At 45.7% G+C, this 27,208-nt stretch overlaps 2 protein-coding genes across 4 annotated transcripts; one reads left to right on the top strand and one right to left on the bottom strand.

Moving 5' to 3' along the window:
- The first annotated feature begins 3,942 nt into the window (after positions 1–3,942).
- LOC109741202 (uncharacterized) lies at positions 3,943–8,397 on the top strand. Its single transcript, XM_020300275.4, has one exon. It carries the CDS (start codon positions 3,966–3,968, stop codon positions 5,136–5,138), a length of 1,173 nt encoding a protein of 390 aa, XP_020155864.2. The 5' UTR covers positions 3,943–3,965; the 3' UTR covers positions 5,139–8,397.
- A 309-nt stretch (positions 8,398–8,706) lies between these two features.
- Positions 8,707–16,453, bottom strand: LOC109741209 (transcription factor BHLH42). Of its 3 annotated transcripts, XM_040399149.3 has the most exons (10): positions 16,323–16,453; positions 15,857–16,171; positions 11,162–11,258; positions 10,851–10,865; positions 10,699–10,755; positions 10,314–10,557; positions 10,035–10,226; positions 9,569–9,963; positions 9,107–9,487; positions 8,707–9,027 (listed from the first exon to the last, which is right to left on the bottom strand). In XM_040399149.3, exons 1-10 carry the CDS (start codon positions 16,418–16,420, stop codon positions 8,950–8,952), a joined length of 1,872 nt encoding a protein of 623 aa, XP_040255083.2. In that variant the 5' UTR covers positions 16,421–16,453; the 3' UTR covers positions 8,707–8,949. The 3 variants fall into 3 exon arrangements, with proteins under 3 accessions (XP_040255083.2, XP_045088772.1, XP_045088773.1); XM_045232837.2 differs by having other exon boundaries at positions 10,035–10,557; XM_045232838.2 differs by having other exon boundaries at positions 9,569–9,957; positions 10,035–10,557.
- Between the last annotated feature and the right edge of the window lie 10,755 nt (positions 16,454–27,208).

Genomic DNA, 27,208 nt, shown 5'->3' with positions numbered 1-27,208 from the left:
CCACGAGCTTGGTTTCAACGCTTCTCCTCCTTCATTCAAACAATAGGCTTCACTCCATCTCTCTCCGACACCTCTCTTTTTGTGTATCATCAAACTTCTGACACTGCCTATTTACTTCTCTATGTAGATGATATCATTCTTACAGCCTCCTCTCAAAAGTTCTTAGATCATATTGTCTCTCTTCTTAGATCTGAATTTTCTATGACTGACCTAGGACTTCTTCATCATTTCTTAGGCATTGCTGTTGTTCGTGATTCCTCCAGCCTTTTTCTTTCCCAACGCCAGTATATTCTTGATCTTCTTAATCGTGCTGGTATGCTTGACTGTCAATCATCTCGCACTCCTGTCGATACTAGTTTTAAACTTTCGGCTACCGGTGAACCCTTTTCCGATTCTACTCTCTATCGTAGCCTAACAGGTGCTCTCCAATATCTCACCATTACTCGTCCTGAAATCTCTTTTGTTGTTCAACAAGCATGTCTCTATATGCATGATCCCCGGGTCCTCACTATAATCATGTTAAACGCATTCTTCGGTATTTAAAAGGAACTCTCAATCATGGTCTCCACCTCAATAATTCTTCTCCAAACTCGCTTACCGCATACTCTGATGTAGACTGGGCTGGTTGTCCTGACACTCGAAGGTCCACTTCCGGTTTTTGTGTTTTTCTTGGTAACAATTTGATTTCTTGGTCTTCGAAAAGACAGGTTACAGTCTCACGTTCGTCAGCCGAGGCTGAGTATCGCGCTGTGGCACATGCCGTTGCAGATACAATCTGGATTCGGCAGTTACTCTCCGAGCTACACAGGCCTATTGAGCAGGCCACTATTGTCTACTGTGACAACATATCAGCAGTCTACATGACCAGCAATCCAGTTCAACACCGACGCACAAAGCATATTGAGATTGATATTCATTTTGTTCGTGAAAAGGTTGCTCTTGGTCAGGTTCGGGTGCTTCATGTTCCCTCTACGGCTCAGTTTGCTGACATTTTCACCAAGGCACTGCCTACTAAGCCGTTTCAAGATATCTGTTTTAGTCTCAACGTCGTCGAGCCTGCCGTTGATACTGCGGGGGGATGTTAGAGTAGTCATTATGGTATAAGACTTCTAGTCCAAGTCAGTTTTGTATCCCTACCCCAAGTCGGTTTGTACCCTCTTATATACTCTTGTATGCCGCACCAAATCATCAATAAGCAACAGTTTTATTCAGCTTTCACCAAAGTCGCCATCCACGCCAAATCGGCGGCTGCTAGCACTGCGCCCAGCAGCCACTGCTCAGCTCCTTCCGCCTGCCGCCGCTCGACGGATCCGAGGGGGATGAGAAAGATAAGGCGTGCGGCGGCTATGCGGGATAGAGAAGCAGGGGATCATGGCGGAGTGTGGCAGCGGCAATGAAGCTAGATGGGACAAATCTCTAATGTATCAGGTTAGTCCAGAACACCCTCCCGCCCCCTGCAATCCTCATATATTGTCTTACTGCTATGCCACTGGTTTAGGATACGATGCCATATTCTCATGCGTCTGTCGCTTTGTTCATACAAGGGTCAATACATCCACTGCTATGGGACCATGTACATAAATTTGTTGCATTCCCGTGCATCTAGCGAAAACTCTGAATTCCCATTGACTCGAGTAAATGCATGCACACGAATCTGAATTCTGGTTGGATTCAGTGAAAAAATGCAGCTCTTAAGATTCCTGTATATCTCATTTAGACTTGAGATGGATAATTCTTATGATTCTCCATGTATCAGTTCCCTCTGTGGTACAATTTATTTATTACTGTATTACTTTCAGATCCAATGGTTACAACTTTATTGTCTTTTGTTTCAGGGTTCAGCATAAGCATCTGGTAGATTATATATGACTAAGTTTCTTTTTTGATTTTTCAGGGTCCTTACTTGCTGGCATGCACATCAATTATTCCCAAAATTTCATACTAAAGTGGGCGAAATTTTTGCACATGGTTGTTTGTTAGCGGTAAATTAAATATTGCAGCATTTCAGCCAAGACTATACAGGCAAGTAATTTGATTGCTAGATATATCTACACATGGAATTATAAGTTGTGCAGTTTATGTATATGAACATGTGTTCCTCTTTTGTCATAGATAATCATCTTAACGTGCCCAACACATTGATTAGATTTTTGTAAACCGTTTTAGTTTACTGTTTGTGGCTTTTATGGTTGTCACATGTTGGCCTCACAAAAGTTTCGTACTTCATTGATATATAGGATTCCTTACACTTGAATTGTGGTCTCTAGAACTGTTCTGCAAGATTTGGTACATACGCTCCGTGTCGATCTGCTACCCAAATCTGAAAATTTGTACGTCGTAGGTAACAACTTATTCCTCTCACCATTTATATCTTTTGAATCCACCAATATCTTTATCACTAATGCCGTCCACCTGCTTTTTCTTCGTATCCAAGAATCAAGAACATACTCACGGGACATTCACAATATATGCTAATGACCACCAAATTTCACTTTCATCAACAATGTTGTAAATCAAGAAAATAAATATATGCTAGGATCTGAGTTTCAGTTGTTTTGGCAGGGCCTCAAAAGCGTTTGAGTTTCTCATACAGCGGGTGCATGTCGTGGAAGCAATCTAAACGAGTCACAGCCCATGAAGTGGCGTGGTTGCGAAGAATGACAGGACTGAAGGCCGATGGCCATCATACGATCTGGTAGGTCTATGCCTGATCCTGCTTCTTCTATCTTTCTTTCTTGGAAATAAACTAAAACATTTAAATTTCTATAGGTTTCCTTATGAGCATAAATATATATTGTCGTACATTATTTCTTTCATTATATTGGTGCATAACTTTATGTCTTCCTTGGTAAGAAACTACTTTGATCTAGCAGCAACAGCTCTATTGTTCGATATTTGGATTATTCGAACGCCTAGGAAATGCATAATATGATGGCTTAAACAAGCTGATAAGTAATGAATTTGTGCAGGGTAAATATTCTTGATGTTTAAATCCGTGACATTGTCCAATAACATGTTGAACCCGACTATGATCTTGCGGTTTGTGCCAAGATCATACGATTGTCACTCTCGGTCAATTTACTGTTGTTACTAATACATGTTTCTTCTTTAATACTAATATTGTCAGCCATCATTTCTTGCCCATTAGGAAAACATCTATATCTTGCAATGGAAAAGATTTTTTTGTTTCATTTTCTAAGTCTGCTGAATACACTACCAAAGAAGTTGAGCCCAGGATTTCCCCTGCTAAATTTGTGGTTATATCTCTTTTTCCCTCCTATAGCCTATGAATAATTCAAATTGTTAGAGAAAGCTTGAAGCAATGACCTGTCATCCATGTATTTTTTGCACGATGTACATATAGTCTTTGAGGCTAGCAGAAGTGCAGAACTTTGAGAGAAAGCTTGAAGCAAGGATGCATGTAGACGTATCAAGCATGTATTTTTTTGCAAGATGTATATGTAGTTTGTAAGGCTAGCAGAATCTTCAGATGTTCGTTTGTTCTATATAGATATATCTGATAATATATTGATTAATTGCTCTCTATTAGCCAAATATGGATGTAGTTCCACATGTTTGTCAGACATAGAAAAACTACGGAATTTGTTGTTGTATAATAATAATTATTATAGTTACTGAAAATTATTATTCAGTACTTGCTCTCCATTTGACATGTTTCATACTTCCACGCTTAGAAAAAGATACAAGTTAACCTACTAATATTATCGCACACAAATGTCCCGCAGCAACACGTGAGATATCATCTAGTTTAGGAAAAAAGAACACGACACAAATCGAGCTCACATACGACGTCACCGCTCTCCCCGTTTTCACTTGGGCACGCGATTTCCCGTCCCCGAACCAAATTTCAAAAGGAAAGCGTTCGACCGCAGCCACACGCGCGCAGATCCCCCTCTCCTTTCCGCCCCTCTCCCGCGCGGGCAAGCTCCGTCCCTCCTCCTCCCATGGCGTCCCCGCGCACGCCCGACTCGCCCCGCGGCCTCATCTTCGCGCCCTGCGACGCCGACCTCGTCACGATCTACCTCCAGCGCAAGATCTCCGGGTCCCCGCTCCCCGCCGCCGCCGCCCGGTACATCCACGACGCGGACGTGTACGCGGCCGAGCCCGCCGCGCTCGTCACCGGCCTCCTCCCCGCCTCGGCGAGCAGCGACGGGGAGGGCAGGGAGTGGTACTTCTTCACCTCCGCGCGGGCCCAGAGCAGCCGGGGCACCCGCAGGTGCCGCGCCGTCGCGGGCGGGGTCGGCACCTGGCATTCGGAGAAGGCGCGGTGCGACGTGCTCGACGCGGGCGGCGCCGTCGTCGGGTACCGCCAGCCCTTCACCTACGAGCCCAAGAACGGCTGGCTGATGCTCGAGTTCAGCCAGGAAGACCCCCGCCCCGGCGAGGCAATGCCCGCCCTCTGCAAAATCTACCAGAAGCGTCGTGCTGGCCGGTCCGCCTCGAAACCCATTTCGTCTGGGTCGTCGTCGATGTCGGGGTCCAAGAGGAAGGCGGCGGCCGCGGGCGAGCGCTCCGGCGTGAGGCGATGCCTGCAGTTCCGTCCGTCTCCTGCCGCACCAAATCCGCCCACCTTGGTTGCCACATCGGAGATTCAAGAAGCGTTCTTGCTTCCAGTCGAGCGGCCGCAGGCAGAGCAAGAAGAGCAAGAACCGCCGGTACGCAGAGCACCCACAGCCACACCGCTGATTCCCAGCTTCTCCCTGACCTTCGACCGCACCGCCTTCCTCCGCCCCGCCCAAGATTCGCCCACGCCAGCGAATTCGGACCTGAGCGACACGTCGACGGCACGATTGGGCAATTACGAGTTCGTCTCACCAGCCAGCTCCGAGCTGACCGGCTACAATGCCACGACACCCTTGAGCGATAACACCGGCGCTTGGGCCTTCCAGCCGTCCGCCCTGACCTCCTCCAATGGCACCACCTCCCTCCTCCCTGGCCAAGATTGGGCCACGCCAGAGTCGTCACAAGTCAGTGAGGCATCGACGCTGGAGAGCTACAGCTGCTTCTCGCCCGACCACGCCACATCCAGGCCCACCACACTGCCGATCAGCAACGGCACCGGCTATTCTTGGTCTTTGCCGCAGTACAGCGAGCTATCGGCAATTTTTGGCGCCTGATCGAATGCTTTGATACGCTTCCATGCGGAGTGTGGGTCTGCCTCCTTTAGTTTGTAGGGATTATTGGCCATACTCCATTGTTCTTGCTAGACTTGTTCAGTAGCAACTCTGCTTTTTGTTCGAACTGAGGCTTGGTTCAGTTAACTGACATCTTAGCGATCCTCCGGGGATGTAACTGGGATGCACACAGCACAAGTAGCTGTGGATCCTTCGTTGTGCACTCTTCCTATAGCCTTTTCCATATGATTTTGTGTCTCCTGTGCCTAATTTTTCTGATTGCTGTGATCGAATTCAGTGAGCATTTTTTTGTTGCTTTTGGCCCAGTGAAGAGTAAATTAGGCCAGGTTTCCTTGTAGGATTTTTCAAATGAAGAGCGAGTGATTATCCTGAAGTGTTAGTTTCCGTGTCTCATTATTGCAGGATTAATCCCTTTAGCAGAAGCTGATGGCCTTTTTTTGTTCATGTTCCCATATTTTGTATAGTTTACATTTCTCGTAGCTGAATGTTGTTTGTTTTGCTTATATATCCAAGAAAAATTTATGGTATCCACATGCTAGGTGTTGATATGGTTTAGTACAAGAGAGTTTATTTTTTAGGCCTCCAATTGATTTAGTTTTTTAGATTGCTGTGTTTTTGTTGCCACTGCACACACACTGAATAATTCAGAAATGGAGAGCTTCTTGTTTACCTGGCCCTCGTAGCGTTATAAGGTGAAGGACTTTTTATCCAAGGGGCCTCGTAGTTTCCTATTCATCATGTTTTTGGGGTGATGATTCTTAATGCGGTCTATCCTTCATTATGAAGTGACAAACGAAGCAGCACATCAAGCGATTTGCACGATTTCACCCAGTTGGTTAATCTGGGTAGAACAATGATTTTCCTTCGCGTATCTGAAAATGAACAAGTTAAGTGCTCTAAGTGATCCTTACATAGTATATAATTGGTAGAGCCCCAATATAAGTGATACTTCGAGCTATATAATATGAGTAGAGCCTGAATATATAACTAGTAGAGCCTGGATATAATTATCTTTTTTTTTTGTCTGTCAATGGCAGTTCATTCTGTTCTGGTTTGAATTAGCAATGTACCTGTACCTTCAATGATGTTTTACTTTGTCACTCTTTTTTTTGAGGGAAATTTGTTACTCTACTTATCTATTACTGTTATTGACACAACAAAGTCATGCCATCAATAGTCACTCTTTTTTTCACATTCAGAAACAATGTAGAGCTTACTGAAGTAAAACAGAGTATGTTATTAGCTGTCATAATGTTCAAGTCAAAGTTGTCTTGTTTCATATCACTGACTGCACCTTTGGCCGTGACACGTCAAGATAAGTGTTCTATGTTGTATATCGCATCAGTTCTCTGAATTTCAAATAGTACCTAAACCAGTTGATCTTATATCCTATTAATGTAGCTTCTTTAATAAAGAGCCGTTCTTGTTTGTTTGCTGTTGTTTCTTATCTTTTCTTACTACACCCCCTTAAAAATTATCTGGATCTTAAAGCAATTTTTGAAGGGTATTTTCGTACTTGCATTGTGATGGATGTGTTACAAAAACTCAAAAATTTCTTTGATTCTGTGCAAAATAAAATCTGCATGTGTTCAAAACATGTAAATTAGAGTGTGTGATTTGGTCTAGAAATTATTTGATTTGCTATAGAAAGAAGAATCAATGTTTGAATCTGAATCTGTAATCTTCCTATAGCCTTTTCCATATGATTTTGTGTCTCCTGTGCCTAATTTTTCTGATTGTTGTGATCGAATTCAGTGAGCATGCTAGGTGTTGCATGATTTCACCCAGTTGGTTAATCTGGGTAGAACAATGGTTTTCATTCTGTGTATCTGAAAATGAAAAAGTTAAGTGCTCTAAGTGATACTTACATATATAATTAGTAGAGCCTCAATATAATTAGTTCTACTTCGAGGTATATAATATGAGTAGAGCCTGAATATATAACTAGTAGAAACTGTTTTTTTTTGTCTATCAATGGTAGTTCACTCTGTTCTGGTTTGAATTAGCAACGTACCTGTACCTTCAATGGTGTTTTTTCAGATTCAGAAACAATGTAGAGCTTACTGAAGTAAAACAAAGTATATCTTATTAGCTGTCATAAAGTTCAAGTCAAAATTGGTCTTGTTTCATGTCATTGACTGCACCTTTGGTTGTGACATGTCAAGAGAAGTGTTCTATATTGTATATCCCATCAGTTCTCTGAATTTTCAAATAGTACCTAAACCAATTGATCTTATATCTTGTTAATGTAGCTTCTTTTTTGGTCTATCGGCGTCGGTTCATTCTCTTCTAGTTTTCATTTGTGCAGGCATTGAGCTTTCCAAGGAGGAACGAGGCCTTAGATGATTCATTGTTTTGTTTTTCAGCAGACAGTTCTCCCCCTCCATTATTACTACTCCCTCCGTTCCCTAATATAAGACCTTTTAGCTATTTCAAAATATTGACTACATACGTATTAAAGTGAGTGAACATACACACTAAAATGTGTCTAGATACATATGAATCAAGAAAAAGTTAAAAGGTCTTATATTAGAGAACGGAGGGAGTACATCATAATGAACTTTTTTGTTTTACTTTTGCAATTCACGCGCCTTCATTTGTTCATTTGTGCTTTTTCTGAGGCAGGAATGCAGTCCGTGAAATATCTGAAAAGAAATTTCAGCCACTTCTGAGGACTCCTCACTAGTGAACAAAGTTTTTGTTCTATATATTCTCTGCACCCCGCCCCACCCTCTACATTTCATACTAGCTAGATGCAAAAATGCATTACATTTTATCCTGGTTGCTATGGGGCGTGTTTTCTTTCTCTGCGATGTTTTCTTCTTAAAGCGTCTATTTATTTTGTAGGCTAAAAAGAGCAAAGTAGATGGTGTAGGCAGGGATGCTTTTAGCAGATTTTCAGATTAGCACTTCTCGAAAGTGCTGAAAAATCTGACTCCATACCAGAGCGCTGCTATTGGTTCAGGTTTGGATGGCTCCTTGTGTATGGGAAGCGCGAAATTCCGTCAGAGTTTGCCAGATGGGTGGCTGATCAGAAGATGCAGGGGCCGCAGGCACCCAAACAGGGTTGTTCCTACCTTAGTCCGCAGTCACGAAGATGCTGAATTCCATGATGTCTTGATCAACTTATCCCCCTTTGGGCACATAAATTTGTCTTGGTCACCACACGGGCCTTGTCATTCACTTTGTTTTCTGACCTTTTTTTTCTAATAATAAAGAGCAGTTCTTGCTTGTTTGCTTATCTTTTCTTACTACACCTCCTTATAAAATATCTGGATCTCAAAGTAAATTTTGAAGGGTATTTTTGTACTTGCATTGTGATGGATGTGTTACAAAAAATTATTATTTTCCCTCTGATTTTGTGCAGAATAAAATAGGAGTGTTTTTTATACTTATTCCTAAAAATCTGTAGCCACAAACCCCCCTTGGCCCTGTAGGAGCTTCCACGCTCATTTGACGATAAGGCACCTGTTCATGACCTTGGTGTTAATCACCCCGAGACCCCCAACTTCCTTGGGAGAACAGATGGTCTCCCAATTTGACCATATGGTAACTTTGCATCCCCTTCTTTTGCCAGAAGAAACGGGATATAATTTTATCAAACTGGTGATGCACTCTAATTTTTTAAGGCATCATCTTTAGTGTTGATATATATGAAGTGAACAGAGGCTAAAAAATTACAAAAAGAAAAACAAAGCCTGATGAAATTTTTCGATAAAGGGTGCTTTTTATCGACTCATAAGCATCAAGGGAGAGGCTGATGGCATATGCTACAAATCTGTTGCACATCCACTCATCCCGATGAGATGATGAGATGGATCGCTCTCTTCACTTGAGAAATGCTGCTCCTCCTCCCATGCACCTCCCTCACCTGCATGCATGCAATGCAGCAAAGAAGCCAGCATTAACAGTAACGTTCAGACAGATGAATGAACCAAGAATAACTGTACCTTGGCTCGCATTTCCGCGAGCAGCACGCCGCGGTCCGACGAGGCCTGGACGGAGGTGACCTCGAGCCGGAGCTGCTCCTGGAGCGCCTGCATGATGGTCACCAGCAGGCCGCGCCTGTCGGGGCACCGGAGCTCCAGCAGCGCGTCGCTCTCGATGATGGAGACCTGCACGTCCGTGGCCACAGGGGCGCTGCTGCTGCTACCGCTGCTGCTGCTGGGCCCTTCCATGCCCATCAGCGCACGCCTCTCTGACGACCCCTTGGGCACCAGCAGGTCACCGTGAACCTGCTGCCTGGCCACAGAGGACTCAAGGTCCTGGATGCGTTTGGTCAGCTGCTTCACGTACTCGATCGTGTCGCCGAGGATCGAGGCCTTGTCCATCTGACAACCATGCAAAAAAGACGTCTGAATTTGCAAAGATATAAATTACTGAATCTTTTTGGCTGAAGATTGTGTGCGTGCCTTGGTGACGAAGGGCACCAGGGAACGCAGGACGATGAACCGCTCGTTGAGCTTCTCCCTTCTCTTCCGCTCCTGCATGACATGGCTGGCGCCGAAGTCGACCTCCCTTCGCGCACCGGCATCGTCGCACCTGAGATCACCCGGTGGCTTGTTGCAGGCAGCATTGAAGAACAGGAGGACACTCTTGAGCATCTTCTGCCGGGTGGTGCCTTCGGCGACCGCGCGTCCATGGATGCCAGCATCCCATCTGGAGAATGAAGATTGGTGTGAGACTGCCAGGTAGGACCTGGTGTTCGGCCCGTCTGACTGTCTCAGGGCGTTGTTGCGATGCAGGATCAGCGAGACTGTGTGTGCGTAGTGAGCATTTTCAGCCATTGCTTGGTCTTCACCTGCAGCTGGGATACAGAGAGGACATCAAGAGAGGTCAGATGCTAGCCAGAAAAATGTGAATGAGAAATGGCAATACCTGACGACTGAGGGTAGCCACTGCATAACTCCTCATAGAGAAAATGCCAGGGCTCATCTTGCCCATGTAAATTGGAATGATCACCGCTGTTCTGGCAAACCATTAGCATTTGGATCTCATCGCCAAGGTTGCTTGAGCAGCCATCTCTCACCCTTTCCGACATCTCAACCTGCATCAGCTCGCTGCTCCTCCCTACATTATGCGTTGCGTGATCATCATTGCTTGCAATGTTTGGTGGACCATGCCGGCAGTGACCCCTTCCGGTGTTGGTTTCCGAACCTGACGCGCATTCCGTGTCGATCTCGTTGTCATCGTACTCCATTTCATCGTCATCGTATTCCGGTGTGAACTTGTTTGGCTCTGGCTTTGGCTGACCAGTGTGTGTCTTCCCCTGTGTTTGGAATGACTGTTGATCAATGTGGCTGGTTTGGTTGGAATGACAGATGCTAGGGGTCATGTGGGTTTCTTGTTGATCCATGAAGATGGCCATTGCATACTGGACTAAACCTATGTCTTCCTCCACCTGAAATATGTGCATTTTGATTGGTCAGACCCTCTGTTTTCTCTGATTTATCCTCACAGTTATAAGAAGCAGACTTTTTTGGCAGAAGTAATGAGAAGCAGGTTAGTTTATTTATTATGAAATAATAAAATGTGAATTCACCTTTTCTGTGGTCCCGATTTCCAGGACACCGTCGACAATCGGAATGCATACGACCGTCTGTGATATCGTTGATGTACAGTAATTGGATATTAGACGAAGTTTGTAGGTAGAAATTCATAATTGGTAAATAGCTGCGCTTATAGGTGAAATACCTTGATTCCTGCACTCTGCAATTCATTGCCACCGAAATTTGTTATGCACCAAATGAGAGGGAAAATATCATCAGACAAAGAAGGGGGAAAAACTGAATTGTACAGATTCGTGTTGGCTTCGCCATTAGCATGTTTATACCCCAATCACTTTGTATGTCTACCATTAGGTAAAGAATTATGCTTTTTCATTCTTTCTACAATTTGTTCATCCAGTTTTTGTCATGCTTAAATGCTTGATTATGATTTTACACGCGCTGCAGATTAAGCGCCAACTAACAAATGGCTTGGGAAAATCAAGAAAAGAAAAGTACCCTGGCAAGTATTGCTCTTGAGAAGGCCTTGCTGTCAACTTCATTTGCTCTACTAAGCCATACGTGCCCTCCCCTTGCAAAGGCCCTTCCAGGTAACCTGCAAACAGAGTACAGACCAGTATCAACCAAACAGAGTACATGTCAGATTTACTGGGCTCGTGACAACAGGAGATTATCAGGTGTCAACTAGCACGAACAAGTGTAACTGTGGAGTTATTCAGGTGTTGAACTCGACAGAAAAGATTTGAGAACTCTATCATCGGAGGAGGGAGATTTGAGGAGGAGTCATTAGCCTTGTCGTCCTCGAGCTCGCAGATTATCTAACCTCAAGGAGGGTGACGCGGATTATCTAACTGAGGGTGCCGCCAACACGTGATTTTGTGTCACCTTCATGTGAATACCCGTAGAAGGAAGAACTTCGTCCACCGGCTCCGCAATGGTGCATCATGATGAGAAAGAGAAGTTGACCCAGGAGCACTTCGGATCCATGCTGCACAAGGGCTAGAGAAGGACACATGATTTCAATTGGGAGGGCATAGACTTCACGCAATGCAACCTGTCGACCCTTGGCGACCCTATCACAGAGAAGGAGGTCACTAATGCCATTGTGCAAATGCCTAAGGACAAGGCTCTTATATGGTGGGTTCTTTGCTGACCTGCATGTAGAGCACTTCCAGTGGGTCAAATCGGCCAACATCGCCCTTCTCCCCAAGAAGGATGGCGTCGAGTGAATCTATGACTTTTTCGGCCTATTAGTATAATTGACACAACCGTGAAAAAAAATTGTGGCAAAGATGATGGCCTCACATCTTGCTTCCTTCATGCACGTGCTCGTATCCGGATCCAAAGTGCTTTCATGAAGTCATGGAGTATCCATGACAACTTCCTATATGCTCACAATTTGGGGCGTAAGCTGCACAGGTTAAAGAAGCCAACTCTCATGTTTAAGTTAGACACCAAGAAGACCTTTGATTCTGTTTGGTGGGATCACTTGCTCAATCTTCTCCACTGTAGGGTGTTCCTAGTGAAATTCTGGGACATGCTTACCGCTCTTATGCAATCCTCGACTTTGAGGGTCTCGTTGAGTTCTTGGGGAGCTAAACAAGCATGGGAGGGGCCTTTCGCATGGAGACCCTCTCTCCCCACTTCCCTTTGTGTTTGCGATCGACCTGCTTCAGAACCTTCTGGACATCGCCACTCAATGGGACCATCTCCATCCGGTGAGTGGGAGGGCCGCTTTCATTTGCACCTCCTTATATGCAGATGACACGACCGTTTTGTGGCTCCAATTCGAGTGGATATTCAACGCACTACCATCATTCTGCATGGGTTTGGGAGGTCACAAACCTTGTGACGAACTTGGAGAAGATGCTTGTGGCGCCCATCTGATGCATTGACATCGAACTTGACAAGGTCCTCAAGAGTTTTCCTGCCAAGTAGGTCACTTTCCCCATGATATATCTCGGGGTACCTCTGTCTATGCACCGTCGGTGGAGGATCGATTTGCAGCCTCTCATCGAAAAGGTGGTGGGTAAGCTCGTCCCTGCTAGGGGGGCAACATCATGGCAGTTGGCAAGGTTGCCCTTATCAAAGAGGTCCCCACGGAGTAGGTAATCTCCCACATCAAGCCCCTGGTCCTAACATGGGACGCTTGTGGCAGTGGAGAAGCTTCAACAAGGTTTCTGGTGGTCAATGCAAGGCGAGCTGGAAGCTGGTCTATATGCCAAGGAAGTTTAGAGGCTTGGGGACTTTGTATTTGTGCAAGTATGCTAGAGCACTTTGATTGCGTTGGCCATGGTACAAATGGAAGGGGCCTAATCGGGCCTGGGTAGGATTGCGGGCGCCTTGCAGCAAGGTGGACGTGGACCTCTTCTAGGTCGCAACTACCGTCATGGTGGGCGATAGCTGGACCACCAAGTTTTGGCACTCCCCGTGGCTTCTTGGGGCCAAGCCAAATGATATTGTGCCCATGGTCTATGATACCTTGGCCGGAAGGAGCCTCGCCGTGTGAGACGCTTTGCACGACCTTTCTTGGCCCAGGAAGATTGACATGGCTCGCGGGTTCTTGGTAAGCTACATTGCACAATGTTGTGCCCTTTAGTCTGGAACAAGTGCAGCTCCACGATGACATTGCCGATGATATTGTTTGAAAGATGACCGCCAACAACAAGTATTCCATGAAGTCTCCCATTTCCACGGGGTGATTGATACCATCATGGTGCCAACGGGTTGGGTCATCTAGGCACCTCTAAAGTGCATTTTTTATTGGCACCTCTAATGTACGAACCGGTTGGACGGCCGTTTGGAGAGAAGAGGCTGGCCAAACCGCGGTTTATGTCAGCTATGCAAGAGGGAACCTAAGTCGGCGGCCCATATGTTTTTCAAGTGTGGGCTCTCTATCAGAAAGAATTTGGAACACCGTCAAATCTTGAATTGATGCATTGGAGCTCGACACCACTTCCTAGCAAGCGCTCCTCTCGGTTCGCGCTTGATGGGAGGCTGCAGTGTTGCGAGGAGAGCATATGAGATGGACGATGGCCTTGCTCATAGTGTTGGTCATCAGGAGTTGTGGAATGAGAGAAATGCAAGGGTTTTCAGAAATATGCCTACTATTCCAAACATAATCATTGCACACATCAAGGATGAGGTCAAGGATTGGAGTACCGCCTGGGCGAAGCACTTGAGTTCACTCATGGCATGAGAGTAGGCTTTTGTTTTCTATTTATTGAGGCATAAACCTTCTTCTTTATTAATGCGATGAGATAAAAAAATTGCCTCCATTTCGAAAAAAATATGGGATAACAATTTTATATCTAAAGCTAAGTTTAATATCATGTCAAGCACAGATATCTAAAAGCTCAAATAATATTTGACAAATTGGACCGTTGTTTTGTGTGAAAAACATGCAGAGTGGTACCTTGGCATGGTAAATTCAGTTCGTTTGGGATAAGATTATCCTTATCAATTTGTACCTGTCCAATATGCCTATGTACACAATGGGCTTTGTCGGAAGGAACTCGTGAGGGTTTCGATAAGCACCATAGTGTTATTTTTTGGAACTCCATGGACACTTAAAATGATATAGGCTCATTAAGTTTCTATAAGCCATCAACACTTCCATCAAGAACAAGTGTCTTATGATGAAATGTTCGTGGGAAATTTCTCAACCTAGCAACAATATTCTTTGAAGAGAGTTGCTTAGAGCCAAATATTTACCCAATGGAGACCCTTCTAGCTCCACTCCGAGGAATGGCTATCTGGAAATCCTTCGTTAAGATTAGGGAGGTTAGATCCCTTGTAAAATTCATTGTCGGCTCCGGTTCTTCCACTTGGTTTTGGTTGGGTTGGTGGTTAGAGCATGGGCCCCTTATAAGATAAATTCCCTCATTTTTCCTACTGCTTAGGACCGTTTTCTCGCATCTCAAAACTCCATGATAACAACTGGGACTTTGCCGACGCTCGCTCTCTCTGGAAGAAATGGTTTGATGACGGACCCTTAGTGCCTTGATTCCCACTCCATTGTGACCAACTCATTTGGCCCCACGGTTCTCTCGATTTGAGGATCATCTAGGGCAGATTGTCCTAGAAACCGAGAGATACTTGGAGTGCCCGTACCCTTCTTAAAATTAAAATCTTCCTTTCGTAAGCGATCAGGTGTCACTTACCTTATAGTGACCAGATTCTTAAACCTCACGGTCAGGCAAATGCAACGTGTTCTCTTTATCGATAGGATGAGAATGTTGAGCACATCCCATTTAGATGCTTTTTTTGGCTAAATTGTTATGGAGTTGCGTTTGTTCTTGGTTTATGTTCTATGGAATTCGGAGAATGTTGGCCAACTTTTCACTTATCTTCGGGATTCCAAAGGAGAGTAACATTGAATATTGGTTTGATACATGTGTACATTATATTACCAGAAATATTGAAGTGTGCTACTCTTACGACCAGTAGAACTACATAAACAACGCTACTTCTGTATCATAATATTAACGTTTTCTTTTGACAAAAATGCCCAAAGCAGCCTGGCCTCCATGGAGGCTGAATTTGAAATGATCAAAATTCAAATTTGCATGTTCCTAATTTTTTGAAAAAATAGACATATACTTAGGTACATAATGCACAAGTGTGTATATTTTTAGGACGAAATACATTAAAATGAGTGCTAAAAAAAGGCTTTTTAGAAGATGCACTATTTATCCTCAAAGTCCACGAATTTGTCTTTTTTGCATGGCTCGCATTTTAAAGTATTTCATCCTGAAATTTTACACACATACACATCACTTCCTTGTTTACTTGTACAATGTTTTTCAGATTATTCTGAAACTAAAAGTTCAAAATTTGATTATTTTTTTCAAAAATTTCGGCCTCCATGGAGGCTGAGCTCCAAACACCCCACTTGTTTTTTGACACTATGATAATGTAAAAAGACCCTCTTATATTATGATATGGAGAGAGTACTAGAAAAGATACAAACAACTTTCTAACACGAGAACACCTTTCACGACGGCTATGTAGCACACCTGAAGGCTGGAAGTGTTCCCGTAATTTTGTCTAGGTTTGGTTAGAAGTTTGTCAAAACAAGATGGACCGAAACTTCTCTTCCTTAGCTACAGCCGGAATGTTTTGCCGGAGTAAGAAAATGCGGTAACAAGATGCTAAAAAAGGTGCAAGAAAAGCTGCAAACGTGGTGCGTACCCGACGCCGGGAGGGAAGGAGTAGGAGGCGGACATGAGATAGAACCACTCCGTCTCCGTCAGGTCTTCCGGCGCCAGCGCCGCGCTGGGCCGCCGAGCCTCCTGGGCGCAGCCGTGGACGTCCCTGAAGCCTGGCCCGCCGCCTGCGGCAGCCTCCCTGGCCAGCGAGTCGAACAGCTCCCGCAGCTGCCGGCTCCGGGCCTGGTCGGCTGCCTCCGCCGCCGGCGCCTGCGCCTGCGCCTGGGCGACGGCCGGCTGCACCGTCTTGCGCGTCTTGATGGCGCCGTTGTAGTGCCCCTCCGCCCACACCAGCGCGCTGCCATGCAGTCCCATTGATTCCCGTGACGAGCAAAAGAAATTTAAAGAACACTTGTGAGCATGAACAGATCAAGATAGATGAAGCAATTATGCGAGTGAGACATGAACATTGCAAGGATGGAGCTCGAGTTGGTAGTCTTGCGCTGTACCCTTGGTCGGGGCAGAGCTGCCAGAGGAGGGCGTACGTCCACCGCAGCCCCTGCGCCACCGCCTGCAGCGATCTCTGCACCTCGCCGCTGCTCGCCATGGCGTCCGCCGACCTACCACTAGCTTGCACAGAGAGAGAGAGAGAGAGAGGGGGGGGGGGGGGGGGGGGGGGGAAGAGGTGGGGGAAAGAGGGCTTGAAAGGCTTTAAAGTTTGACTGGTGGCTGCACCAGACGGCTTACGGCGAGGCCGGTCACGTGGGGCAGGAGGCAGCATGGGCCAATTCTCGCTCCCTTATTTTCGTTGCAAAGGACGAGACATGTTCACACATGCATCACCATATGGGTTTTCTTCTTCTCTCCACAAAATAGACACTCTCACGTACCACCAAGCACTAACCGAAATCTCACAGAATAAGGCAAAGGGGAGCAGCGCAGAGAGAGAGAGAGAGAGAGAGAGAGAGAGAGAGAGAGAGAGAGAGGGAAGAAGAGACACAGACGTAAGGCATGCGTGTGTGGGCTAGCTAGGTCGCTATTCCAAATCTAGGGCTGCAGAAAGGAGTAAAAGGCCGAGCGCTAGCTGCCCTGGCCCCTCGCCTCGCCGGATGCAGTTAAAGAGAATGTCACTAGATCCTAGTCCTTGGCAGATCCGTCAGCCTTCCATTTCGGTCAGGCGGGCAACCGGTGCCTTCTGCGGCCGCCCTTTGTGCACAAACTGCAATAGGATAGGGATCCCTGTGCTAGCTGCTCACCGTGCTGTCTAGTCTACCGGGGGTGGGTGGCGGTTGGTTGGGTTGGAAAATTCACAGCGTTTTGCGATTGGCGCCATGCTCGTGGAGTGGTACGTTCTTGTGGTAAAAGTTGTCAAGTTAATGCGCGGGAACCACGCTTTAGACCTGAACCCTTTTGCAGCAAGAATTCGTTTGCTGAAATGTGGACTTTAGGGCACGTTCGGACTCCCTCCGCTCCGCGGCTCCGCGCCGGAGCGGAGCGGCAACCCAGTTAAAATTTACGGAGCTGCTAACAGGCCGCTCCACGCGCTCCGCTCCGCGAAGGGCTGCTGAACAGGCGCTTAATTGTTGGAGTTGCACGTTTAGAGACACACATCACCTAATCCAATCCCGTTCCATAATATAAGAGCAGTGTCAAAAACGCTCTTATATTATGAGACGGAGGGGGTACAAATCTGATGTGAAACAGGATAATGATGCAAGTGATTCCTAGAACAAGCCCTCTCAAAATTGAATACACGGAGAAGTTCTCAAAATGTCGAAATCTACAACTATCACGGATGTATTGTCTTTGGTCAACAAATTCTTAGCCTCGCTTAAGGGCAACTCCAACGTGCCGACGCAAACTGACGTAGGTTTTGTTCGTTTTTTGTCCGTTTGGGTCGGCTGGAAGCGCGTTGTCCGTCTGCGTCCAACCGGTGTACCCAACCGACCAACGCGTTTTTCGTCAGCGTTCGAATTTTTGGCAAGGAAATTCAGTCTAAAAAAAAGGCCAGCGGCCACAGTTCATACCAGCGGCCATGTCAGCCTACAAAAGAAAACCATAGTTCATGCCGGCACACTTGCCAGCGACCGGCAAAGTTGCTAGCACACGAAAAAGACGGACATAGTTCAACCACGCCATACATCTTGGCTGTGGTTCATACCGGCACGCATGCCGACACAAAAAAAGATGGTGCTCTTGGCCATAGATCAACCATCTAGCTCGAGCATCTCCTTTTGCCTCTTCTCAAATCAAACTCTTCTCTTCAGGGATATCTTGCTCAAGTCCGCTGTCATGATCTCCACCTCCTTCACCGTGAAAGTGAGCGCCACATCTTCTGTTTTGGCCTTTGCATTAGTCGCCTCAATGTCGAGCTTCTTCTTTTATATCTCGATGTAGGCCATCATTTTCTCCTCTTTCTCTTGGCGCCTCCTCTCCTCCCTTGCTTACTTTTGGGTCATCATGCCTTTCAAAGTTTCTTGCAAGGAAAATGTCGCCGTATCACACTTCTCGTCCTTCTTGGAGTTAGTCTCCCCCTCGGCCGCTTCTCTCCCTCACCATGGCCAGCGACGACCTCTGACCCACCATTCTTATTAGGGTAGCATATTGCTCCTTGAACTTCTCGTCATGAGAAATGATCATCCAACAATGGGTGAGGGTGAACGGCTTGTTCCCATGTTGGGCCTTGAATGCTTCCAAAGCTTGGTGTGCATACAAAACAAAATGAAGGCACCAATGTACATTCATATGCAATGGACATGCAAGCATCAATCAATGAAAACAGAAATGACGATCAAGGAATTGGATACCATGTCTTTGATGCCGAGGCCACTCACGGGACGGCCTTCGATGCTCTCAAGGGTGGCACAAAACTTGTTGCACTCTTGTTGGATGAACCCCCACCTCTTTGAGATGGACACCCAACCAGGCTTGCCCTCAAACTTGTAGGGCGGGAACTTATTGTGTTCATGAAATTTTGCATGAACTCTCAACCAAAAGGTTGACCATTTTTGCTCGGCGTCGATCTTGGGATCTTGTCCAATATCCTTCCCACATTCAAAAATGAGCTTGTCCTCATCCTTTGTGTATGCCTTCGTCCGAAAGCTTTGTCATATCTTCTTTTGGACATTGGCTTGATGAGTGTGCTCATCGGGAAACAAAGGCTCTCCCTTGATGTCGACTTCCTCTTGGCCTTAGTCGTCTTGCAATTCTCGGCCTTGCGTGAAGGTGTCGGTCATGCTCTATTCGCCTTGCGTGAATGTGTTGGCCATGCCCTCTTGGCCTTACGTGAATGTGTCGGCCATGCCCTCTTTGCCTTGCGTGAAGTGGCCACGACCGTCTTGGCTTTGGGTCTTATCGGGATCGAAGCCGACACCACCCACGACACCATCAAAATGATGTTTTCCATGATGAAATCACTAGCACTAGTAGAAAAAGGGCCATTTGTCCCGGTTCGTAAGGCCCATTTGTCCCGGTTGGGGAACCGAGACTAAAGAGTCGGTACTAAAGCCCTATACCTTTAGTCCCGATTCTTACACCAACCGGGATAGATGGGCCTCCACGTGGCCGCTGCGGCAAGCCCAGGCAGGAGGGCCTTTGGTCTCGGTTGGTAGCACCAACCGAGACCAAAAGGCATCCACGCGTCAGCTGCTGGCAGGAGCTGAGGTTTTTGTTTTTTTGAAAGGGGGTGGGTTTAGGGGGTTTTGGGGGGTTAATTTAGGTGTTTCATATATTGTGTTAGCTAGCTAATTAATAGAGAGAAGTGTCCTCTCTTATCTTCGTGCTTGGTCAACGCTACGTACTATACGTATAGAGAGGACTCGACACGCTAGCTAGTAAGCAAATGAAGGAAACCATTAAGTACAGAAGATCGTCATGAACATATGCATACAGAGAGAAGTGATATCGACCTCTCCTTCTCCGAGAGATTGGTCGAACAACAAGTTTTCGTATATCTATCTGACGCTACTGGCTACATATATACAATATAAGGTCTCTTACAATATAATCCTCTAATTATATATGAACTCAGGGTCCACATGGTATTCTCCGTCTTTATTGATCACGTGGTCAAGAAAGAATGACGCCAATTCCTCTTGAATTGCTCGCATGCGATCTGGTGCTAGGAGTTCATCCCGCATCCGAAACATCTGTTAATTTGAAGAAGGGGGTCAATACATATATATGAATTAATGAAAATCAACACAAATGATGGTAATAAAATAAAATTGTGAATATTATTGCTTACGCACTTCATATTGTTTTTTAGAGTAGCCCTGCTCACAGGCCATGTGGCGGATGGACTCGCAAACGTAGTATCCACACTAATTATTCCCAGCTTCCTGCCACAACCACTTTACAAGAAATAGAGGTCAATCAAACTGATAAGCAAGCATGCTAAATGGTATTGATGAAACTAGCGCTTGAATCATTAGGAGATGCGCGGAACTAGCTAGTAGTACTTACTTTCGGGTGTCTAAATCGCAGCTTCCCCGGCAGTCCCGGAGCTTTTGCGGTGAATTTTTTCCAAACTCTGCCAGACAAAGAAAACAATTACTCGATATCATGAAGTGAACAAAGTTGCCGATATGGTGTGATAATGATCGATTTAACTTACTTCTCGAGCATTTCAGTCATGTCCGCATACTCCTAGGGATCTTTTCGTCTCGAGTCTAAGACGGTTACTAGTCCCTGCTCAAGCTTAATCTCTAGAAGAATATAGTGGAACCTGCGCACGCATGCATAACTCATCAATTACATTACTATAACCTCGACTAATAAGGGAAACCGAATATGCACAAGACAATAACACTCACTTGAAGTTGTAAGGAAAGAGTATTATATCTTTGTTTTGATTTATTACCAACGATCATAGCAAGTTGGCCTCGGTATCTTTGGCTTGAAATTCAACCGTAAATTGATCTATGAGATTTGTGTTAATGAACCCAATATTACCGATTTGTCTTTTCTTCAATTCGGCGATTGATGAGCACATGGGTACATCATACATGACATTTCAGAAATGTGCAAAATTTAGTTGGAAAGAATTATTAAGCCGAATCAAGCAAACACATGCCCAGGTGAACGCTAACTTAAGTTCATACTATAATCTTGAATACATGGCTGCACTTTCATCTCCATTGTTGTTGGTTGAACTTAGGTATCATGGAAAAAAATCCAACAACCTATGAGCTCTTGAAGCAACCGGTCTGGAGGAACGAGTTTGAAGAAAACAAGTTTCTAGTGAAGCTGATGATGTCAGTTTTTACCTCTGATGTTTCGTGGTGGCACACCCATATGGTGGAGAGACGGGGCCATAGGGGTACATCAACAGAATCTAAATCAAATTATCTTTCCAATGAAAAAGACCTCACATCATTTGGAGTTGTGAGTCAAAAGTTCTAGTCATTCTCGTGGAAGGTGTCCAGGCTGTCAAGACTTCGTGAATTTCCGAGGAGCTCCGCAACAACTCCCAAAGTTGACTGCTTATTTACCCAAGAAATCCATGCAAACCTGCTTACTTTTGAAACCAATTTCACACCTAGCTAAGGGGTTTGTCCCTGCTATAAAACCCCATCTCCCCCATCCTCTAGAAAACCTTTTGTCAAACCATTCAGCTACAAGCTTATGCAGCAAGACTGCTAGAGAGATCCGAGAGATCTTGCTACCTTTGCTCTTGTGAGTTCATTCGGATTCGCGAGAAGGAGCCTCTGGTTCCCCCTAGTTCGTGCTCTACGGTTCCGGCCGTTTTGTGTGGATTAGTCCCGGTTTGTGGTTCTGCGATTGTTCGGACAGCGGGTTGGAGTTCTTATAACTTCGGCCAGCCATCCCCAACGTACGGGTTGCATACAACCTTGGCAGGTATAAAGCTAGTTATCCCGGCTGCTTGCAACTAGTTATCCCTCCCGATTCGATCCTACGACGTGAAGATCGGGCCACCCTCGGGCCTGAACTCGTTCATCGGGTTCCCACCTATCATCTGGCATCAGAGCCTTCGTTGACACGGTAGGATATGTTATCCAAGTTTATCTTGCTATCATCCCTTTAGATCAAGTGTTATTCATGCTATATTTTCTGTCCTAGAAGTCCAAAGCCCCACCAAAAATAAATCCAAGCCTTGTTGGTGCTGAGATCTTGTTGTTGCATACCTTGCATGTTCTTCATCTTTTAGATCTGCACCAAGTTCATCTTCATAATTGCTTTCAGATTTGGTTGTTGTGCTTTGGAAAAAGAGAGAAAAAAAGAGTGGCAAAAAAAAGAATCAAAGAGAAAAAAAAGAGTGGCAAAAAAAGTCAAGAGAGAAAAAGAAAGTGTTGTGTAAGATCGAAAAGTTTCAGCTTGGTAGAAAAATTTCAGAAGCTTGTGTGTTGTGTATTTTTCAATCTTGGTGCAAAGGCGCAGCAGATCTATCCTCATATTTTCTTGGTTTGCATCAACTTGATTTCAGCACAAGCCCCTTTTTGTTTACCCCACCGAGCTCCACCAAAAACCGAAGCTAGTTCTTTGATCCCTGTCTTTCAATCGCTTTAACACATCCGGGAGAAGCACAATCTGATGTGAACTCATAAGAACTTTGGTGAGTAAGAGGTGAGGTTGTGTGATTCCACAAAATTATCCTATTCCACTTTTTAGCCCCACTAACATGGCAGGATTCGCATCGAGTGTTCATGGACAAAATCAAGGGGAAAAGGACGCCCCGGTCACACGTGCTGTGTTTCTGGAATTACGGAACATTGTTCAAGAATATCGAAGGAGGCTTGATGAGCGTCTTCGAGCAAGTGGCGACGGGGTTCGACACCGACAATACCCTGTTGCTCATGAAGTGCAGCAAAGAAGACATGCTCGAGGGCATGATATTGCTGCTCGTGGGTGTGTCACTACTACTCAAGAAGTACAGAAAGGAAGACGTGCTCGAGAGCATGGTGTTGCTGCTCATGGGCGTGTCGTTGCTGCTCCTGAAGTGCAGCAAGGACGACATGCTCGAGGGCATGCTACCACTACCCCTAGGCATGTCGATGCTGCTCATGAATCGCAGCAAGGATGTCATGCCCGACGACAAAGTTATGGCACCCGTCGGCACACCGACGACCCACCGCAAAGCATGACTGTGGTTGATGAACCGACTCCGGTGATTCATAGCCCATGTTTACATAAGAAGCCCATTCCTAATGTTGCCATCTTGACCACCACTAGTGTCCCAACATCCAAGAAACATGTCCCACAAATTACATGTGAGGAAGAGAGTCCACAATCCAAAATCCCACAACATGAGAGTGATAAGAAAAGCAAGTTGAGTGACTCCACCAAAAGTGAGGAAGAGTGTCTACTTTCAAAAATCCCAGCACTTGAGAGTGAAAAGAACAATGAGTTGAGTGACTCCACAAAATGTGAGGATCAGATTGTTCATCATGAGATTAGAGAAATGCAAGATCTCCACCTAAATACGCCACACATTCAGGGAGAGAGGATTAATGAGTTGTGTGAGTCCACAAAATGTGAGATTGAGATCATTCCACGCCTCATTAGAGAGATAAGTGATCCACAACCCAATATACCACACAATAAGAGTGAGAGGATAACTGAGTTATATGAGTCCACTAAATGTGAGGTTGAAATTTTTCAACAAGAGAATAGCAAGATGAGTGATCCACCACCATGGGAAATTAGTAGTCCACCAAATGAAAAGAGAGAGAAACATTCAATAAGTAACCTTTCACAAAATTCTCTTTCTTTGCAATATGTGCTGGTGCAAAAGGCATACCTATCAGCTCTCTTGCAACGATGGGAGATTGAGATCCAAGATCAAGTATGGAGGACATGGAGTACCACTACACAAGGTGCATGTGTGAAGATTGATTTTCAGAAAGGCATTCAAATACTCAATGAGGTAAAACAAAAAGGATATTCCATTTTGATGAAGCCAGAGGTATGCACTTATGAGTTTTTGAAGCAATGGCGTGATAAGATTAGAGAAAAATTGGTTGGTAGATCATCCATCCAGCAATTTCATTTTGTTAATCTTGAAGAAACTATAAAAGATCCAATAAAATTAAATGTTTCACATGATTATTCATCATTTTGTTTTCCTAGTCATTTTGTATTGTCTTCGTGCTATAATTGTGTAGACCAAACGAAGTCGAGGACGACTTTTCTCCTAGAGAGGGAGGCTGATATGAATATGGTTATGGTTGGTTATAAATTTGTGCTTCATGAAAATGTTTGCTGGAAGGAACTCCTAGGTCGAACAAAACATCATGTTGTCATCGTCCATAAGATAGCAAAGTTGAAAACTAAAATTCTTCATATCATGAAACCTTTGCATTATGATTTGGTATTGCCATACTCTCTTTTGTGTGATGACCAGGTAGAGTCGAGGACGACTCCTTTTCAAGAGAGGGGGGATGATGAGGACATGTTGATCATTGAAACAACACAAATCATCCCTGAACAAACTCTGAGTTGTGACAAACAAGTACATGATCAGATGCAGCACAATTCAAAGGTGAAAGCTACAAATGAGGATTGCATCATTTCTTTGCATGGATATTATCTACTTCCCTTTTACTTTTCTTTTGCAGATCAAAGAGAGTCGAGGATGACTCTTTATCAAGGGAGGGAGGATGATGAGCACATGGGTACATCATACATGACATTTCAGAAATGTGCAAAATTTAGTTGGAAAGAATTATTAAGCCAAATCAAACAAACACATGCCCAGGTGAACGCTAACTTAAGTTCATACTATAATCTTGAATACATGGCTGCAATTTCATCTCCATTGTTGTTGGTTGAACTTAGGTATCACATGGAAAAAAATCCAACAACCTATGAGCTCTTGAAGCAACCGGTCTGGAGGAACGAGTTTGAAGAAAACAAGTTTCTAGTGAAGCTGATGATGTCGGTTTTTACCTCTGATGTTTCGTGGTGGCACACCCATATGGTGGAGAGACGGAGCCATAGGGGTACTTCAACAGAAGCTAAATCAAATTATCTTTCCAATGCAAAAAACCTCACATCATTTGGAGTTGTGAGTCAAAAGTTCTAGTCATTCTCGTGGAAGGTGTCCAGGCTGTCAAGACTTCGTGAATTTCCGAGGAGCTCTGCAACAACTCCCAAAATTGACTGCTTATTCACCCAAGAAAGCCATGCAAACCTGCTTACTTTTGAAACCAATTTCACACCTAGCTAAGGGGGTTGTCCCTGCTATAAAACCCCATCTCCCCCATCCTCTAGAAAACCTTTTGTCAAACCATTCAACTACAAGCTTATGCAGCAAGACTGCTAGAGAGATCCGAGAGATCTTGCTACCTTTGCTCTTGTGAGTTCATTCGGATTCGCGAGAAGGAGCCTCTGGTTCCCCCTAGTTCGTGCTCTACGGTTTCAGCCGTTTTGTGTGGATTAGTCCTGGTTTGTGGTTCTGCGATTGTTCAGACAGCGGGTTGGAGTTCTTGTAGCTTCGGTCAGCCATCCCCAACGTACGGGTTGCATCCAACCTTGGCAGGTATAAAGCTAGTTATCCCGGCTGCTTGCAGCTAGTTATCCCTCCCGATTCGATCCTACGACGTGAAGATCGGGCCACCCTCGGGCGTGAACTCGTTCATCGGGTTCCCACCTATCAGCGATCTTCAATCTGCATAATATAGTGAGGGTTATTATATATACATGCAATGAAAGAGCTGAGCTATATATAGAGACTTAATGACATAAGTAGTATTTACAGACAGTAGCAAGTGACCGTTAATTTATCGAGGGCCTTTTGATTGAAAACCTGGAAGAACTCCTCAAATGGAACACACAACAGATGAATTCCAACGAGGTCATGCTCCCCTTTAACTCTCAGCGTCAAAGTATTCATCCCCCAGACTCTCTGCAGGTTTTCATGTACCAATCATGGAATCTTCGCATCATCTTTGTTAGAGATCTTTCATCTTTGACGATAGGCTTCCCGTAATGGTATTTGTGTTCGTCCACCTCCAAGAAATCATAATGTACATCGTCGGGCAGGTAATATCCAAGATTGGTATTGGGCAAAATCTCCGGATGATTAGCGACGATATCGCTAGACACCTTGAGCGGGGGGCACGATTGGTTCGCTTGTTCGCCGAGCTGGGCAATTTTTTCCCAGCTCATCGTTCTGCTAACCTTTGATCACCGATAGTACTTCCCGACCGCTCCGCTTTGATATATGACCTTTGAATAATGCGATCATAGTTGGATTGCGGCGGAGAAGGTGGTGCTCGCTTCAGGGCATCGATAGTGCGCTTTGCTTTCACCTGATCTATCTTCTCCTCCGGAGGTGGATTTTTCTTTGCTTTCACCGCTTGAAAGTAGTCCCTCACTTCGGCTTCCACGATCTTCTTGTTTTCCTCCATGGTCATCTCGTATGGTAACTTCTCTAGTGGCTTGAGAGATGGACCGAATCTGTATTGCCTCCCGCCTTTGGCTGTACTGCTAGAAGCCGGAGCAGACGGAGCGGCTGCGGCTGTCTTCTTTCCTTGCTTACGAGGCGGAGGAGAAGGACTACGACGCGCCGGAGCAGCCGGAGCGGCGGCGGGTCTCTTCCGCCCTTGCTGACGAGGCGGAGAAGGAGGAGGCTGGCTGCTCGGGCGCGCCGACGCAGGCGGAGAAGGAGGCGGAGTGCCGCCACGCGCCGGAGAAGGAGGCTGAGTGCCCTGATCACTCGCCGGAGGAGGAGGCGGAGTGCCCTGACTCGCCGGAGGAGGGGGCGGAGGCGTTCAGTTTGGAAGGTTGATGAGCTCCTTCCACCATAGGCATGGAGTCTTCAGAGCATAACGCAACCGAGTCTCCCCTTCACAGGTAGGGTGGTCAAGCTTGAGGTCCTCAAATCCCTCCTTTATTTCGTCCACCGTCACCCTAGCATATCCTTCTGGAATTGGACGGCAGTGAAAAGTTACGCCGGGTTCAGGAGGTCGAACAGAGCCGACAGCCGCCTTGACTTTGAAGTTCTGCCATTGCGTCATAAGGTGGCAATGTTGAGACTTCGTGATAGCATCCACGGGTAGCTAGCAGGAGCCGTGAAGACAGGCTCTAGCTGAAGCAGCTTGGTGGAAGCCACGCTGCTTCTCCACTGAGATGGCGGGGTAGCTTCGGCAGGTCGCTTGCTGCGAACGGCTTCTCGTTCCTCTATCGCTTGTACCCTTGCGTGCAGCGCCTGCAGTTGGGTCCGCTCCACTTTCTTCCTCCTCTCCTGGCATTTGTAACCGCCTGCGTCCGGAAACCCAGCCTTCCACGGAACGGAGCCTGGCGTGCCTCGTGTCCGTCCAGGCTGCTCAGGATTCCTGAGGGCCATTGTGAGCTCGTCGTTCTCTCTGTCTGGAACGAACGTCCCTTGCTGTGCTGCGGCGATATAGTCCCGAAGCTTTGTGATGGGTATTCG

Source organism: Aegilops tauschii, chromosome 1 (assembly GCF_002575655.3).
Source record: "Aegilops tauschii subsp. strangulata cultivar AL8/78 chromosome 1, Aet v6.0, whole genome shotgun sequence".
NCBI classification, from domain to species: Eukaryota; Viridiplantae; Streptophyta; class Magnoliopsida; order Poales; family Poaceae; genus Aegilops; species Aegilops tauschii.
Note: the sequence above shows the minus strand (reverse complement) of the source record. Positions and strands in the feature narration are given on the sequence as shown.